Source organism: Rhinatrema bivittatum, chromosome 11 (assembly GCF_901001135.1).
Source record: "Rhinatrema bivittatum chromosome 11, aRhiBiv1.1, whole genome shotgun sequence".
Taxonomy (NCBI): Eukaryota; Metazoa; Chordata; class Amphibia; order Gymnophiona; family Rhinatrematidae; genus Rhinatrema; species Rhinatrema bivittatum.
In genome coordinates this window covers 85005527-85022654 of record NC_042625.1, presented here as the reverse complement: position 1 = coordinate 85022654, position 17128 = coordinate 85005527, and the positions used below count along the sequence as shown (strand labels likewise).

Genomic DNA, 17128 nt, shown 5'->3' with positions numbered 1-17128 from the left:
TATAAAATCAACACTGTAGTTTTCTCAATACCATATGACAACCCTAAATGTTTTGGAATATGTGCAAGTTAGACACTTTCTCTTTGCGCAGCAGAAGGCTTTAGCCATTAGGCCAAGTAAATCGATGTTCGAAAATATCTGTGAGCAAGCAGATAAGTTAAAGGGCCTAGTGTCTAAGGTGTATGATATTCTCAGTTATTGGAAAGATGAAACATTTTCACATCTCTAGACCTGGGAGTTGGATTTGAAGGGAGCGATGGAGACAGAGGCATGGGTTGGCGTTTATTCTAATGCTAGCAAATGCTCCATATCGGCTAATCTTCAAGAAAACTGCTATAAGATGTTGTTCCATTGGCATCTTACTCCATCAAAATTACATGGTATATTCCCTATGGTGAGTGACTTGTGCTGGAGAAATTGTGGACATATAGGTATTTATATCCGTGTTTGGGAATGCCCGTTAATACAGCCTTTCTGGTGCCAAGTCATTGACTGGTTATCTGTAATGTTGGAAATTGATAAGTTTCACTGCCTGACATGTTTTGTTGGGAACACCAGTGGTGGGGGTTTCTAAGCCTCAACACCGTTTTTATCAACAGATTTGTAGAGCAACTAAGAGTGAGATTAGCTTGCTATGGAAGAGCTCTGATATCCCCTCTCTTTTATATAAAAACTATCACTTATCACATATTACAGCACTGCGTAATATGGCCTTAAGGCCTTCAGGGTTATATGGGGTCCTTTTGTGCAGTGGAGACGACTTCAGGGGAAGGAGAGTCACTACTGGGAGCTTTCTCCTTCTTATCATAATACCCCTGCTCTTTTGGTCATTGAGTTCTATTGAAATCTTTTACTTGTACTATTTAATATGTTATTGCACCTGAGTAGCTCTTCTCCCTCACAGATATGCATACAAATATCTACCTTTCTCTGTTCATGTGGTTATTTTTATTTTATTTTATTTTGTTTGAGATACGGGATGGGATTGGGGGTTGTATTGAACAAATTCCTTAGATGTTTGTTTGTGTTCTGTTATTCTCAACTATTTTATATTATTTCTGTACAATATCCAATAACAATTTTCAATATAAAAAAAAAGAAATCTGATTTAATATCCATGATTTGATTAGCAATGGAAACACATGCGCGCATGTTTGATGTATGCTCATGCTTTGTTTAAAAAATATGTAAATATATGGTTCTACCGAATTATGCCTTAGAATGCTCTTGAAATGCCCTCTTTGTGTGCATAATTTTCCGCATGACATTGATAGTATGCATACACTCTAGCCCTTCTGAAAAGTCTTTACAGAGGCTACCTATACATGCTGTATCCCCTCGTAAATCTTTGAAAATTATACCCAAAAGTGTTCTATAGATGTACATCTGGGATGGTACCAGTCTGAAGTTGGTGTACACTTTGCTTTTTGATCTGATTTTTGCTTGGAGACTTTCAACAGGTGTCAGATTGCACACCTGGTAGCTAAGTTTAATTGTAGAACCAGAACCTGCATCCCTGTTCCTGAGATTAGGGTTCTGGAAACAAAGTACACAGTGCCTGTTTTTTGGTTTTTTTTAATCATGCGATGCTGTGCGGCAGCATCACCGTGATCAGACCCATCGTGGTGCAGGAATGGTTTGGTAAACGTGATGTCATGTCTGACTTTTCCAAGAAGGGTCCTGCAGTCACCTCCCCTTTTGTCTTCTGTTTCTCGCAGCCAGAGCACCTCACTTTTCCCGCCTGGGTGAGGTAGAAGTCAACGCTGGTCAGAACGCTACCTTCCAGTGCGTGGCGGCGGGGAGGGCGTCGGAGGCTGAGAGGTTCCTCTTACAGGTAACTAGGGCCATGCCGGAAGAGAAGACTGCAGATAATGCACCTCATGGCAGGTTATGGACTGCTGCTGCTTCATTGCTGGCCTGGTTTGGGATTGTGCTTTTGGATGGAGGGATGGAAGGAGGAAGGGAAGTGTCCATGGTACTGAAATCTGAGGCTGGTAGAGCAGTAGAATCCAAAGGGAAACGCTCCCCCTGTTCCGATTCGGACTACAGGGCAGCACAGTGGAAGCCCATCCTTCTCAGCTTTGTTTGCCGATCTCTCTTCCTGCCATTTATGGCAGGGAAGAGGAGGCCAACGATTAGCCTTGATTTGTGTATTTATGTATTCATTTTGTTTAAAACACTCCTGGGTACTCTGGGGAGCTTATCCCTTTCTCCCCTCCCCCCCACCTCCCCCAACACACACCCATCTAGGCCATTAATTACAATAACTGTTCTCTGGCTGAGGTCCCTCAGGAGCTTTGGTTGGCATTTCCAGTTCTCAGTGGCCAGTCTGATTTTTCCTTGTATCCCCAATGAATATGCACATGAGAGAGTTGCATACACTGCTTCCGCTGTATACAAAAATCTAACTCGTGCATATTCAGAACAAGTAGAAATTTCAGGTGCTAGATCTGTGGGTACTACCCACAGACCTTGTGGCCTGCTCTTAAATGACTACTACCTGGGTAGTTTGTGTTTGAAATGAGCCACAAGATGCATGGATACAGAAGTGGGTGGGTGGAACAGGGGAAAACAGACATAGATTATTTTCCCCACCAGAAACGCCTCATTTTATTCCAGCTAAACACACGTGCCGGTTTTCACCTGCGTGGATCGTACCGACTTAGATCCTTTTGAAAATGGACCACTGGATATTCTGAAAAACCAATCAATTTGTCAGCCCTAGAGGGCCCTGGATTTTACACCGGGTCTGTGCAGGGGCCCCGAAACGAGTGCACCCATAACCCTGCCAGTAGGCACCTCTCTTGTGCCACGGCTTGGACTCATGGGTCGTGAGCACTGCCTCTGCAGCATCCCCAGCCCAGGGGGGAAGCCCAAGTTAGCTGGAGCTGCCTCTGAGAATCCTCTCTGGATCTCCTGCTTGGCCGTGCACAGCCCTGACATCCCAAGGATGATAGAGGGGATGATAAATGTGGCAGATGCACCAATTCAGCACAAATCAATTTGCAGATATAGGTGGTTTCTTTTGTTTCCATAACATGTGTTTTATGGTTTATAGATATAAAAACAGATATTTCTGTGGCAGCACATTACTTATACTACACAAAGGAAATATATATATAAACAATCTGGTCCTTTTCCTGGCTTTCTTGCACGTTTCCACTGTTTATGCAAGAGATTGTGGCATCAAGTCAAAGAATTGTTTGCTGTCAGAGCGGTTTGTGAGGCAGCGTCTGCCTCAGGATCTGGGATCCTTCCTGCAACTTCTCTCCTCTTTTTTTTTTTTTTTTTTTTCTCAGCGGCAGGACGGTGCCGTCGTCCCGGCTGTATCGGTCAAGCACATAAGCCACAGGAGGTTTGTGGCCACCTTTCGACTGGACGAGGCAAGCAGAAGCGAGCAGGACCTGTACCGCTGTGTGACCCAGTCCCTGAGAGGCTCGGGGGTCTCCAATTTTGCCGAGTTGATAGTGAAAGGTAGGGGTGAGTGGCGGGCCCTCGGACTGAGAGTCGCGTGATAGATGCACCCGCTTCCCATAATTGCGTTGGAAAACGCTTTGTTGCGCCTTTTTCCATCCCTCCAGCCTCCGCTGCACTAAGGTGGTCTCCCAGTTGTGAGCTGTCCGGGTTTGACCGCCTGCAGGAGGTTGCTCCTTTTCCTTAGCTAGGAGGCGTCACTTTCCACCTTTCACCATTTGTATGTGGGGTGGGTGGGAGGTGTTAGGCTGCATTTACCTGCTAGAATGGAAGTGCAGTCTTTGTAAGTGACGCATTGGCCTGTATAAGTTTTTTATCTTATGATGTAGTGTCAGGATGTGTAATGGGATCCACAGACTTGGGCCCGTCTAAGTGACACAAACCAGCTGCTCTCGTTCCATGTCTGCCTTCGCCTCACTTGATATAGCATTCTCTTTCCTCTTTTTGGCTTCATTCTCTCTGTAATCCCCCCCCAACTTCTTCCTCCATAAAAGATTAATTTGATTCACTTCAGAAAGCTAAAGCAAAGATGTAGGGGGAGGGGGTGAAACAAGTAAAGAACTAGTGAAAAACAAAGGCAGTGGGAATTAATACGCTTTGACGGACAGACCCCTCTGAACCGAGAATGTTAATCAGTGAGAGACAATTACTGAGGCTTGAATGGGCTCTCCCACAGGGTGCGGGATTAAGTTTCGGATAGATTAAAAGGCATTAGAAAGATTTCTCTTGCTTTCTCTTGTTTAGAAAATCCAATGATTTTAATTTAACTTGCTAATGTCTCGTTAAGGCAACAGTTCAACACAGCTAGCATTGTATCCCTTTTTTTTTTCTTCTTCTTGCATTGGGGGTTTGCTAAATCTGGTTGTGGCGTAACAATATTTTTTTTTGGGAGATGGGAATGAGAAGTTGAGCATCAAACTTTTGTAATTTTAAAGAAAGCCTAAACCGGACCTCTACTGCGATTTGGTAACAGGTTCATGGAGGTCCAGCCTCTCCTGTCTGTCGCAGTTCAAGTGCATTTGTAGGACTGGGGGAAGAGGAATGGTGGAGGGTGTGGGGCAGGGGCACTAAGCACCTCGTGGCTTGAGGTCTCAGAGCTTGAGGGGAGCCCTGCAGTAGCCTGAGGGGGGGGTAAGAGAAGCCAGGCTGGCCTGATGCCTCTTGAACTTTGTCAGGGGGAGAAGAGAGAGGTTTTGGTGCTGCCTCTGCAGTGCACCGAAATTGGGGCGTCTTGGGGGAAGGAGAATGTGGCACAGGGGGCAACTTCTGTTTTTAGTAAATGTGCATCTCCTTCCTTGAAAGAGTAATTTTCAAAGTCGTCTGGGTTTTTTTTTTAAACCTGTGGAAATTGGGGTGTTTGACAACTGCCCCCCCCCCCGCCCCCTCACACACAACACCCCATCCCCATTGCAGGTAAAAGTATTGCAGGTACTTTTATCCATGGCAAGAAAAGGTCAGGGTGGGTTAAGTTAAGAGGAGGGAGGGAGAATTCTTGCAGCTGCCTGACCTTTCAACGGGAAACTCCTCAGGGGGTTTCCTTTTTGAGTGTTTTGCAAGCTCGTTTGCACGAGCCGTTTCGTCGTTGCCCCCCTGAAAAAGGGTAAGTTGGGAAGGAGTCTAAAATGACTTACCCGAAAGTCAAGACCAAATCCCAGCACAAGCTTGTAAAATCGCAGGGCTAGGTCTCAACAGACTTCTCTCAAATTCCAGGCCAGGGCTTTTTCAGAGGAGCGGGCAAAGTGCAACAAACGTCTGTGAAGACCCAGGCCAAGCCGCATGCTTTTCTGGATGTTACAGGCAATGGAGAAGTTATAGCGTCATGCACTACTACTTCCCAGTGCCGCGGTTACCATTGACCACTGTGGCGTCTAAGTGTGGTCACCTACGGTCCCTCCTTATCGAGGTGCAGTTTCCAAACTGTCCGCATTGGTCAAAGGCCACACGTGTGCCTACTCGTGGGTTCTGCGCCGGCTCTCAAAGCAAAAAAGTGCACATGTACTTGGTGTTTTCAAAACTTCGCACGTACTTCGTACGCATGGCGGTCACTTGCACCTGGTTTTTATTTTCTGTGGGAAGAGTTGGAAATGGCACCTCTGCGTGTACCTTTCCTCCCCTGAGAAGCTGAGACTCAGCGCAGTGGAAGGTCTGTACATTGTGAAAGAACATGCAGACTTGATGAACGGAAATTTCAAGGCAATCTATTTAACGTGTTTAAAATATTTCTTTACCTGTGGAAATCACTTTGGATATTACCCTCCCTCTGCATTCCTACTCGGGGGAAAGCTCTGACGCATTTGACGAATTCTTCTTTTTTTTTTTAATGTAATTCTTTACAGAGCCCCCAACACCCATTGCTCCCCCGCAGCTGCTTCGAGCTGGTTCAACCTACCTGATAATACATCTGAACGCCAACTCCATCATCGGGGACGGTCCCATTGTCCGCAAAGAGATTGAATACCGGCTGACTTCTGGAGCCTGGTCGGAGATACACGTGGTTAACATGCAGACCTACAAACTCTGGCACCTGGATCCAGATTCAGAGTACGAGATCAGCGTGCTGCTGACCAGGCCGGGGGACGGAGGCACGGGGAAGCCAGGACCCCCTCTCATAAGCAGAACCAAGTGCGCAGGTAAGGAACTGGGGGGGGATTACCCAGCTACTTGCTATTGCATCTTTGAAGTGCAAGACCTCCTGAAAGGGATGAGTCACTGCTACCAGCTAGAGCAAGGGTGGCCAACTCCAGTCCTGCAATGGAGGCCGTGCATGCAAATCTATCTCCTGCATATTCATTGTGGATATTTTGAAATCGGACCTGTGTGTGTCTCTTGAGGATCAGAGTCGGCCACCCCTGAGCCAGTCAGAAGTGAAATGAATTGAAAGTTGTGCTGCCTACCATGCTGTCTTGTAACTCCTCCCCTCCGCCCCAATGGGGCGGGACATGAGGAACAGTGATATTGGCTGCCCTCCCTCCCTCCCCCCCCCCCTTTTTCACAAACACCTGTGTCGTGTGTGGGCTTTGTTTTGTTTTTTAAATTTATTCTGCTTTTTCAGGCACTTCAATAATACGCAGGTATTTGCCTATCCCCAGAGGGCCTGCGATCTAAGTGTGCTGGGAAGCTAAAAATGGATTATTGCAGACCACTCCGTGGAAAGGAGACAGGTCACACATCTGATGAGAGCTGAATGGAAGGAGGCAGGGAGGGGGGGCAGTGTGTGTGATGGCTCCTTGATAAGAGCTGGATGAGGAGGAGTAAGCTAGTTGGTGAAGATAAATACTGAAAAAAATGAAGCCGTGTCCTTGCCAGGTTGGGCCATTTAGGTATACGGAAAGAAAGGTCAACCAGCAAGTTGCAAGTGCGACCTTTTTATTGGACTGAACACATTTTTGACTTGCTCTATATTTGCACAGACCCAATGGAAGGGTGCATAGCTCTAAAAGGCTAGCGATGGCCTATTCAGTTAGTCTAGCAAAACCATGTCAACTCCTGCTTGTTTGCTGACATTTATTTCTATGGGGGAAAAAAAACCCCTGCTTGGGGTGAATGCAGATGTCATCGTAAGCAAGCATCCTTCTAGCAGCAGAGGGACTTCTTAAGCCAGGGTCTTCCCAATCCAGTCACGTGAGAGATACCTGCGTGCACTGGAGACTAAGGATGCGCATTGATCTCATGCATATTCACTGGATTTCCTGAAATTTGTGACTGATTGTGGGGTCCCCAAGAAAGATTTGGGAAGGCCTGGCTTAAACAGTCCTAAAATTATGGGTTTTAATTCCTGGAAGAAAAAACAAAGCGGCATCAACGTTCTGGGCCTGGGTAGTCCCATTGCGGTTTTAAATTCTTGGGGGAGTTTACAAGGTAAAGAAGCTTAGCTTTCGCACTTGGGCGATAGGTTGGTTGGTTTTTGGCAGAGAGGAAAATCGCATGACTCTGACAAAATATACAAAGCAGTGCAAAAAGAACAGAGAGAAAAGCCATTGAAGATGGAGAAAGGGGGCTGAGTATTCACGATCTAGCACGCTAACAAAGGGCACATTAAGCTGATGAAGTATCCCTAGGTGAAAGTAGAAGACCAGTCGAAGCCTGCTGGCTGTGGCAGAATATAAATGGCATCCCCGTGCATTGTAAGGTTCAGCATCCGAGTGCTCGCCCGATAATTCAAATAAACAGCAGTTTATTGGATGGCAGGGGCCAGGCAGGGGCCTGGAACTACATTTGTTGACTAATCAATGGTTATTGCTTCAGCTCCTGGAAAAGTAAACTGATTTGGCTGTGCTGAGTGATGGTGGCACAGCTGGGAAGGAAGCGCAGGGCCTACTTCAAGTGCTTTTCATCTCTTCCAGGCTGAGGGTGCTGGGTTGTGCCGCCTGAGCCCTCAGGACTCCATAAAGCAGTATTAAATGTATACTGGTTGCCATCACTTACTGCAGATTGCAAAAAGAAGAGGAGCTATGGTCCAGTTGTTACAACGCTCAGTGCACCTAAAAGAAGCAGAGTCTGTATTTTCAGTATAAACTAAACATGTTCCTTTAATGCATCGCTTTCCTTTGCTAATAGTTCCCCCCCCCCCCCCCCCCCTGTGAAGCCTGCTACTAAATGTGGTGCAGCCGCCTGTCTTGTCACAGGAGCTGTCCAGACCCCATGGTGCTGAACAGCAAAGTGGCGCACTTCAGTAAGCCTCCAGCTATGTTGGCCGTTCTTGTTAATGTTAAACGTTTTCTTGCTGTTGGTGATGCTACAAATAGTGCAGAGATCAAAAGCAGAGCGATGTTGTGATACGCACAGGAAATATATAAAGGGCCGTAAAAAAAAAAAAAAATCACATTTTATAGCAAATTAGTTTTCAGCTTTCTCTGAAAAACGAGGGGGCCTTGATAGTCTTGATTCTCTTAGTATTTTGCAGCGGCAGCAGTGACCTGAAACTGTGCGTTTCTGCTGACCACCTGGGCCAGTCCGGCCTGAGCAGCCGCTGGCAGGTCCTCCCCGGTGGCTCCTAAAAGGCAGGGTGGCGAAAGAAATTAGTTATCCTTCATTTCATGTTCCTGATAAAGTTAGAACCAGTTTCTTCGATGTGTTTTTTTTCTGCTGCTTTTATTTGTCCTGCTGGTTTTATTTTGTACTCGGTAATAAAAAGAAATAAAATATTGTGGGGAACCCAATTTTGAAAGTAAGATTCTCTTGAGGCTGTGATGCTGATTTATTGAATCAAGATAAGAGTCCTACTATGCAGAGCTTGGCATTGCTCTCTTTTAGATGGTCTCAAGAGCTCATGTTGTTTGGCATCTTTGGGCTCTTCTTATGTTGGTCCAATCAACCGTTTCATAGCCCGCAAAGAATCCAGTTTCCTGCTATGACCGGTTATGGCCACTAAAACTCCTCTGTACCCTGAAAGCAGCTCATTTCATTAGGGTGGGGAACAGACCGATCCCGAATTATCTGGGACCTTATTCATTCCTCGACATTTTCAGCATGGCTGCTGGTAGAATTAGGGGCGGTAACCTTGAAACGGCCGTGTGGGCACGCGCGTGTGCGCGTCTGCCGGCTCGCATCCAGAGAAGCGACCGTTTTATAACATATGCGTGTAAATGCGCGCATGTTATAAAATAGCCTGAACGCGCGTACGTGTGCACACAACTTTAAATGGGTGCGTGCAAATGCCGTGTCTGCTGCGTAAGAGGGAGAATTTTAGAAGGGACGCACGCCAACGCCAATCCTGGTTCGCCCAGTTTAGGGATAGATTCACCAAAAAGGGCCATTTTTTCATTTAATAAATAAGAGAATGCGGTTTGTGTCGTCAGATTTAAGAACTATTTGCTGATATAATACGTAGCCGAGCATGGCTTAATAAATACTTACAATACTCTTAATACTTTGCACAGGACTGGCTTTTTTTTTTCCTTAATAATTTTCTCAAAACACAGTTGAAATTGGTTTTATAACATGTTCCGCAATGGTTTAAGAGAGTTTGCTGTGCGGCTTAAAGCCAAACTTTGGAAGCTATTTTTGCTTAAGGGTAGGAGTGAGTTGAGCCTGGTGGGTCTTCCAGGTAATTGGGACTGGAGTGCAGGAATCTGTTTCAGAACCAGCTGTGTTGCTTTTTGTACGCGCAGGGAAAAATCGCCCAAAATATCTCTGTGAACAAAAGGAAGGGCAAGAAGATGCTGATATTCTTTAATTTTTTTTTTCCCATAAAAGGTAAAGCAAAGCCAGGGAAAGAGCATTAAAGGAAGCTTGTAAAAGTGTTTGGTGGTTGGAAGGAGAAGAATTAAAGGGATATTATCTCTTTTGGCTTGCCCTCTCTGCTTTGATCTTGCACAGATAAGGGCTTGCTGAGGATGTGCATGTCCTGGTAGGAAGCTTACACCTACTGGCTATGGTGGCCTATTTTGGTACGCTTATGGCCAAATGGTTATCGAGATCCATCTCTTCAGTGGAAAGTACCGAGATAATTTATAAAAACGTATCCTGTGACATCTTCTGATTCTTCCTGCTCTCCCCTCCCCTCACCCACCTCCATCCAGACCACATACCCATTATCCTTTCATAGTATCTCTCTGCTTTGGAGGCAGAGCAGAGTAGTAGACAAAATCCCTTCTTGCATATTTACGTAGCTGTTCTTGGGATCACAGCAACTTGAGAATGGGTTGTATGGGCAATGTTAGGACTATAGTGTTACTCCACCTATTAGCAATAACAGAGCTATGATACCATGTGAATATTCTAGAAATAATACAACAGATTTATAGGCAGCGTAACAGGACAGACTGGATGAGCTCAATGGTCTCTTTCTGCAATTTGTTATGTTACTATGTTAATTACTAAATAAATGATGCAAGCATAGCATGTACCAGATATGTAGAAATACTGCAGTGTGGTATACCAAATCTAAAACAATGTTGCAAGGTAGCACACACCAAAACCAAAGGATTATGGTGTCCACCAGTTTGAAGATAGTGGATTAGGAGTTGCAGAGGCCGGCACTTTGTCCTTGAGTTGAAGTTACCACTGAAGGAACCAGTTTTGACTTTGTTCTCGTTATGAAACACAATCAGGTTCCACTCATGTCTACCTTACTGAACAATAAGCCCCTTTTAACAACACTTTCCAGCAGAAAAGCTGCAGGCTCCCCTAGGGCAGCAGGCTGGAATTAGTTTTTGTACTGTTCCTGAAGCCTAGGAGAGACTTTGCACTCCCTCTCCGTAATCTGCCGGATGTGCCCTGTTTCTGTAAAATGTTTGGTTTTGGTTTTTGTACGGAAATCTTTCCCTGCTCTCCATCTTTCTGCCTGGCTTCACTCTGCTTGCAGGAATTTTGAAGGCCTTTACAACTCTTACAGTAGTTTGGTAGCTCAGTATTCCCAGGGCACAGCAGCTTTCTCTTCTGAATTACAAATGTAGGTCCAAAACCAAGAAATGATTTTAGTAGCGCATAAGGAGAAGATAGCAGGTGCACAGGAAGCCTCCAGCACAAGGTTGTGGTTTACCATTTGTTGGCGTGGTGGAAGAATCAGGCCTATATCTGACTCTGCACTTTGGGAAGCTTTGCCAGAGCCATCACTGTGTTTTTAATAGACCTATTAACAAGCACTTCCAGGAAGTATTTTTTTTTTTATCTACAGAAGCTACGCCTCCCATAGATAAGCATTTATTATTTACTGCATGGCCAACAAAGGAGCCCCCAAAGGGAAGATGCTAGAGATGGCCTTCTCCGTTAACGGTTTGGATCTTACTAGATTTCCGCAGACATCCACAGCTGAAGAAACGAGTAGGGCCATTCTGGGGGAGGGCAACTTCCATTTTTGAGCAAGATAACTCAATTTTGCACGTCTCCTTTCGTTCTAAGCTTTTGGCATAGCTTCTGGCTGTTTCCAGACCTTTGTAAAAATATGCAAGATACGGGCATACGCCAGGATATCTCCTTTGGCAAATGCTTAATGAAATTGAGAATGCAGAATTACGTTTTCTTTGGGTGCTCTCTCAGGTGGAGTTTTTCTTGACTCTTAAATATCATCTAGTGAAAGTAGCAGGGATGGTAGAGTCCCTCCATATATATATATATTTACATTTAAATACTTTTATTATAGAATACAAATATGACATTATTTTCAGACTTCAAATATGAATTGCAGCTTTTTCATGTAGTAATAAATCACAGTATAGACCTTTCTAATTGATATTATTTTTTTCATGTGAAAATGCTGAAAAATCCCATAACTAATAAACTTATCATCTAAGCACACACTGCAATTATGTTGGTGTTTTTGATGTATTGTTGGTTTTAGTTGTGGGTAGTTGACATCAATTATGAAAGGTATTCAATGAGCTGTTCTGACTTTAAAATATTATACGCTAGTAGCTGTGCTCATTAAAGTTACCTTTTTATTCCTGTTTAACATGCCTGTCTCCTGGGCTTTGTGCCTTGGACCTCCTTAATTGTGGGCTGTAGAAGAAGCATGAATATGAACAGATTTTTTTTTCCGGCTTGTATTTCATCTACTTGTATTTCCCTTATATGCCTGTTTCATTTGCTGCCTCAGGTGGTTCTTGGTGTTTTGTTAACATTTCCCAAGTAAAACGTTTTTTTAAATAAGGATTGTCTCCATTAGGGGGAAAGGGTTGTCGAGAGATAGAGGTCAGAGCCATGAATTCTCATCGCAGTCTGCTCCAGATCGCAACAGATGCTAATTCTCTAGGAGGAAAGATGGAAAGGACATGGCAGAAGAATATTGTGGATTTAGCTAATCTAGAACAGATCCTGAGCATTAAGGGCATCTTTGTTTTGGTATAGGGAAGGCAGGCCTGGCGGATTCCTTCTGCCCTTGTCGACTTCCAGTTGACATGGCAATGTCGTTGGGACCCTAAGCCTTCGTTCATAACCTTCTGGGGGGTTTTGACGGTTTTATACAAACCCATCCCAACCTAGTCTAGTCATTGTAGAGCAATGTGATATCTAATTCTAGCCACGCGGTGTGGCTCCTGCATGATGATGGGGGGTTTACTTCCTCCCAGCCCCTAATGGGAGTGGGGGTTGTAAATGCTAACTCTGCATTGTCCCTAGACCTGGCCGGCTCAAGGATCAGAAGACTTGATCCAGGAATAAAGCCCAGATCCACTGCGTGGCAATGCGCAATTCTGCCCTGTGGCACCAGCCTGGCCCCCAAAGGGCACCTTTTACTCAGGACACCATTTCTGGTCCCACCTGTTAAGGGGACCCTTATAACTGGGACATCACATCTAGACCGGTGACTATACGTGAAGTACATACTGTTATGTGCATAAAGTAGCATGGGGGTCAGCTTTCAAAGCCATTTCCACAACCAAAGCAATGTTTTCCCTTTTGGAAATTGCTGCAGTCAACGGGTGTGTGTAAAAAAAAAAAAAAAAAGTGCTCATGGCCTTTTGCACTTCCGTGGGTGGTTTAATAATTACCCTCAATAGCAGGAGCTCTCGGAAACTGAATCCTTACATGTATTGTACAGAAGGGACGCGAGTTCTCTTAGCACCATGCTGAGTTGGGTGGGGAGAATCCATACCTTGCCTCGCCTCATCACTGTGCCAGGCAGAGATGCACCTTACCCTTTTTTTTAAATTTTATAATTTTTTTAAATCGTCGGCATCCCACATTCGATGCTGATTGTCATACTCCTCCCCAGTCGAACATGGGTGAGGTGCAGGTAACGCCTGAACACAGCAATCACCACACTGACCTGGTGACCTTGGAGCCAGCTGGTTTTCACTCAGTCTACCCCCTGCCTCCCCTCATCCTCCCCGCCTCCCCCCCTCCCCCTCCCCCACATCCTCCGCAATTCCCGTATTACATTAATGGAAGCAGCAGCTCCTGTCAGAACCTTCTGCACGTGCGCGCTTTAGTCATCCAATAGGCATCGCCATTGAGATCCCCATTCCCATCTTCCAAAAGGGTCCCCGAGTGCTTTCTCTGCAGCACTCACACCCCGGATGACCGAAGTAACAGAAGATACTAATTTCAGGAAACAGTTTCTTCACCAAACAGTAAAGTGATGTTGCATCCCATGCTCCTGCTGTGGCTGCAGAGTCCCCGATTGCTTTAATATGCCACCGGTCATGATTGACATGGCTAATGTTGTTAGCTCTGTGTATATCACACGTGTATCAGCCGTTGTAGGCAGAGCAGGCCGTGTAGTGGCGCTAATTGTATGGATATATTCAACAATATTATTGCCTGTAGGCAGCCTTGCTTGGCGATCCTACACTGAACTACGCTTGGAATATGCTTAGTGTTGCCTGGGGGGTGGTAGCTTGTGTTCCTGCTGAACACTGGAACAATAATAATTGTGAATGTAGGGGGTGAGGAGGAAGATTAAATTCCGGCATAATGCAAACTTTCTATACTTCAGTCTCCAAGAAAAATGCAGCCACTAAAGAAACTAAACTGTTTCCTGAAATTAGTATCTTCTGTTACTTCGGTCATCCGGGGTGTGAGTGCTGCAGAGGCAGCACTCGGGGACCCTTTTGGAAGATGGGAATGGGGATCTCAATGGCGATGCTTATTGGATGACCAAAGTGCCAAAGGTTCTGACGGGAGCTGCTGCTTGCATTATTGAACTATAGGAATTGTAGAGGGTGGGGGGGGGGGGGGGTAGATGGACTGAAAATAGACTGGCTCTGAGGTCACCGGGTCGGGGTGGCGACAGCTGCGTTCAGGTGTGACTGGTACCTCACGGATTTTTTTTTTTTGGGAGTGGGGGGTTGGAATGATGATCAGCATCGCACATGGGATGCCAATGCCTATAGGGGTAAGGTGCATCGCTACCTGGCACAGTGGTGAGGGGAGGTATGGGTTCTCCCCTCCTGACTTAGCACAGTGCTAAGAGAACTCAAGTCCCTTCTGTATAATAAATTCAAGGATTTGTACGACACAAACTCCAGTCATTTTTCACAAGAGATGGCTTGAAGCTAAGTTTGAGGCAGAGCATGAAGTGCAAGGATATTGCCGGGGCAATGGAAATCAGAGCGCTAGGTAACAGTGTGGTTTCAGTCTGTGCCGGGGCATCACATTCATAGGCGATAGAGGTAGACGAGGCATCTAAGACACGTTGGCTTGAAAGCAGCCATGCCCAGTTCAAGGGCAGCTAAGATGGAGCCAGGAGAATCTGTGCTTAGCTCGGCTGAGCCGAAGGAATGTGATGAACATGGAGGCAAAGATGGAGGCGTCCGTTCGCTCGCCGCTTGGGCTCTCGAGGCAGCGCCTAAGACGGATGGGATCTTCAAAGATCGCAGGCTCTCCGTCTCAACTGTGTTTTGACCTGGAAATGTTGTATCGGGAATGGATGCCGCCTTCTCGACTTACAGTCGGGAGGAAGGGGAATCTTCTGCGACTTTTCATACAACCAAGTGTTTTTCAGAAAGCGATGCCTGCGGGTTAAACTAAAAAGACAGTGAGCGTGTGGGCTCTCTTGAACTTTATCGTGCTGCTTTGTGCAGTTGGCCGCCGAGCCGGGTCGATGGTGACTGCATGGGTTAATGTAGGCCTTCTTGACAGAGAGATAAAATACAACTGGGAGGGCTGTCTGTGACCAAAGTGCCTGTTTTTTTTTGGCTGCTCTCCCAGCATCAGCAGTCTGCTCTGTAAAAGGAACTAATGACCCAAAGTGAATCAGCCCACGGATCATTCACTTGCTCCCCCTTTGGACCACGGTTTTCCAGTCTTCCTCATCTAAACCACGTAGCAAAATTGCTTGTAATGGGTCTAATATTTGTACTTACTGCCGTCTTAGGCCATTGCCAGCAATTTTCTCCTCCAGATGTTTAAATAGACCTCATTTCCCGAGCCTGTGATAGACGCAAATTGTCCTCCAGGTCTCTTGTATAAGTGCTCAGAATACATAGCGTATTAGCGAAATCACTGTTTGTTTATTTTTCCATTTCAAGCAGCCTTTAAAGATATGCTTTTACTTCTGTTCTCTTTGGGTCATCTTCAAGGGTTCTCCTCTTTCTTGCTCCATGCTATGTGTTAGCTTTTGTATTTATACTCTTTTTTTTTTTTTTTCCCCATAATGGCCGTGCCCCATGGGATCAATTTTCAAGAAGGTTAGCTGGTTAAACCACTGTTCTTGACAATTCCTCACCCCTACATCGACTAAATTTACACGCTGACGTGCAGAAGGCACATAAATTTAGCTGGTTAAAAAAATAGGTGGCCGGGGGGGGGGGGGGGGCCCATTCCCAGCTTAACTGGTTAGTGCAGATCTTTTTCTGAAAATGAGTAGGATGACAGTCTTCACAAGTGGATGACCTCAGATGGAGCCCAGCACACAACTTTTATCTCAGAGTTTCTAGATTTGAGCCCCTGTGGGCATGTGCAGCATTGCCGCACTGCCACACGGAATATGCATTTCCATGCACTTACCTCCATTGCATGCACTTACATCTTGTGGATATCCTTAAAACCTGGCTGAACTTGAGACACTCGAGAACCGGAGTCGCCTACGTACCCTCGCTTTAGATCCTTTGACAGCTAGGCAGGGTCTCTCGCATGCTGAGCTAGGATCAATTCTAGCAGAGGGGGCTGAGAAGAAGTTCGTTTATAACCTTGAACTTCTGGCAAGTGACCAACTGAAGTGGCTTCAAAAACAGAAGGAAGAAGGTAGGAAATGCAGACTTGTTCCATTCATTGCTGATGTCACAGAGCATAAAAATTGACGATTAATCCTTAAAATCCAGTTTCTGTCAGGAAGGGATAAATTGCTTTTCCTCAAGACTGGGAGAGGATCCAGCTCAAGGAGCACAAACTCAACTTGTGTTGGCAGATTAATGACTGAAAACTTATCTGGCTAAGATGACGGTTTTGACATAGAAAAGGAACATTTTTCTGACTAATGAATATAGTGGGTGTGGGGAGAGAGAAGCACGAGTAGTGACACTGTGCAAAGATGTGTTGCACAAGCAGCAGCAATGCAAAAGAAGACTGAAGAGACACGTCGGTCCTGTCAGCCGTTCTCTCTGCCGCCAGTAGCTGACGTAATGACAGCACAAGCCCTGTTCTAGAGAAAAAAAAAAAAATTAGGGTAACTGCATTCAGCAAATGTAAATTTTTAAAATGTGTTCTTCAGGTTCAGCCAGCGTGAGCCTATATTGGACCCTGTCCCCTCCTTCAGTATTGATACTTTCACCACGTGTTTGTGTATGTATATATATAAAACATTTCTCAGCTATATGTGTGGAAGAGGTGGAAAGAGGAGACAGAAATAAGTACTGTGTTTCCTGAACTGTCTCATTTCATGCAGAATATTCTTAGACTGTGCAACATGTGCTGTCTCTTAGGGCTGGATAGCATTCACCCTTGACTTGCATTTCACGAATCTGTCACACTATCGGCTTCTCAAAGGAGTGGCAAAAATGCTGCTAGCATGGCCTGGCCCTTTGTCTTCCAGAAATGCGGCTGGTTTCAGTGATTTGGTCTGGTCAGTGCCGTAGCTAGACAGTTTTGCTCCCCCCCGTGTTGAAACAGCAGGAAGCACCCTCTTTTTCATCAAGTGGGCAATAAAAGTTCTGCTAGCACATGCCAACTTTGGCAGCTCGGTTTATTCCTCTCTCAAAGATGCACCTGTGTCACCGCACTATCCACACTGCTAGATATGGCCTTGGTTAGCCATGGGCTGTCGAAATAGACCGAT

General features: G+C 45.5%; 1 protein-coding gene across 4 annotated transcripts in view; it reads left to right on the top strand.

The window, feature by feature from the left end:
• The window catches only part of PTPRU (protein tyrosine phosphatase receptor type U), a 339580-nt gene that overhangs the window by 183490 nt on the left and 138962 nt on the right, over positions 1-17128 (top strand). For all 4 annotated transcript variants that reach the window (XM_029571024.1, XM_029571023.1, XM_029571025.1 and 1 more), the window contains 3 exons: positions 1719-1834; positions 3300-3474; positions 5811-6104. In XM_029571024.1, the coding sequence (XP_029426884.1) occupies positions 1719-1834; positions 3300-3474; positions 5811-6104 (585 nt within the window). The remainder of the gene's footprint in view (positions 1-1718; positions 1835-3299; positions 3475-5810; positions 6105-17128) is intronic.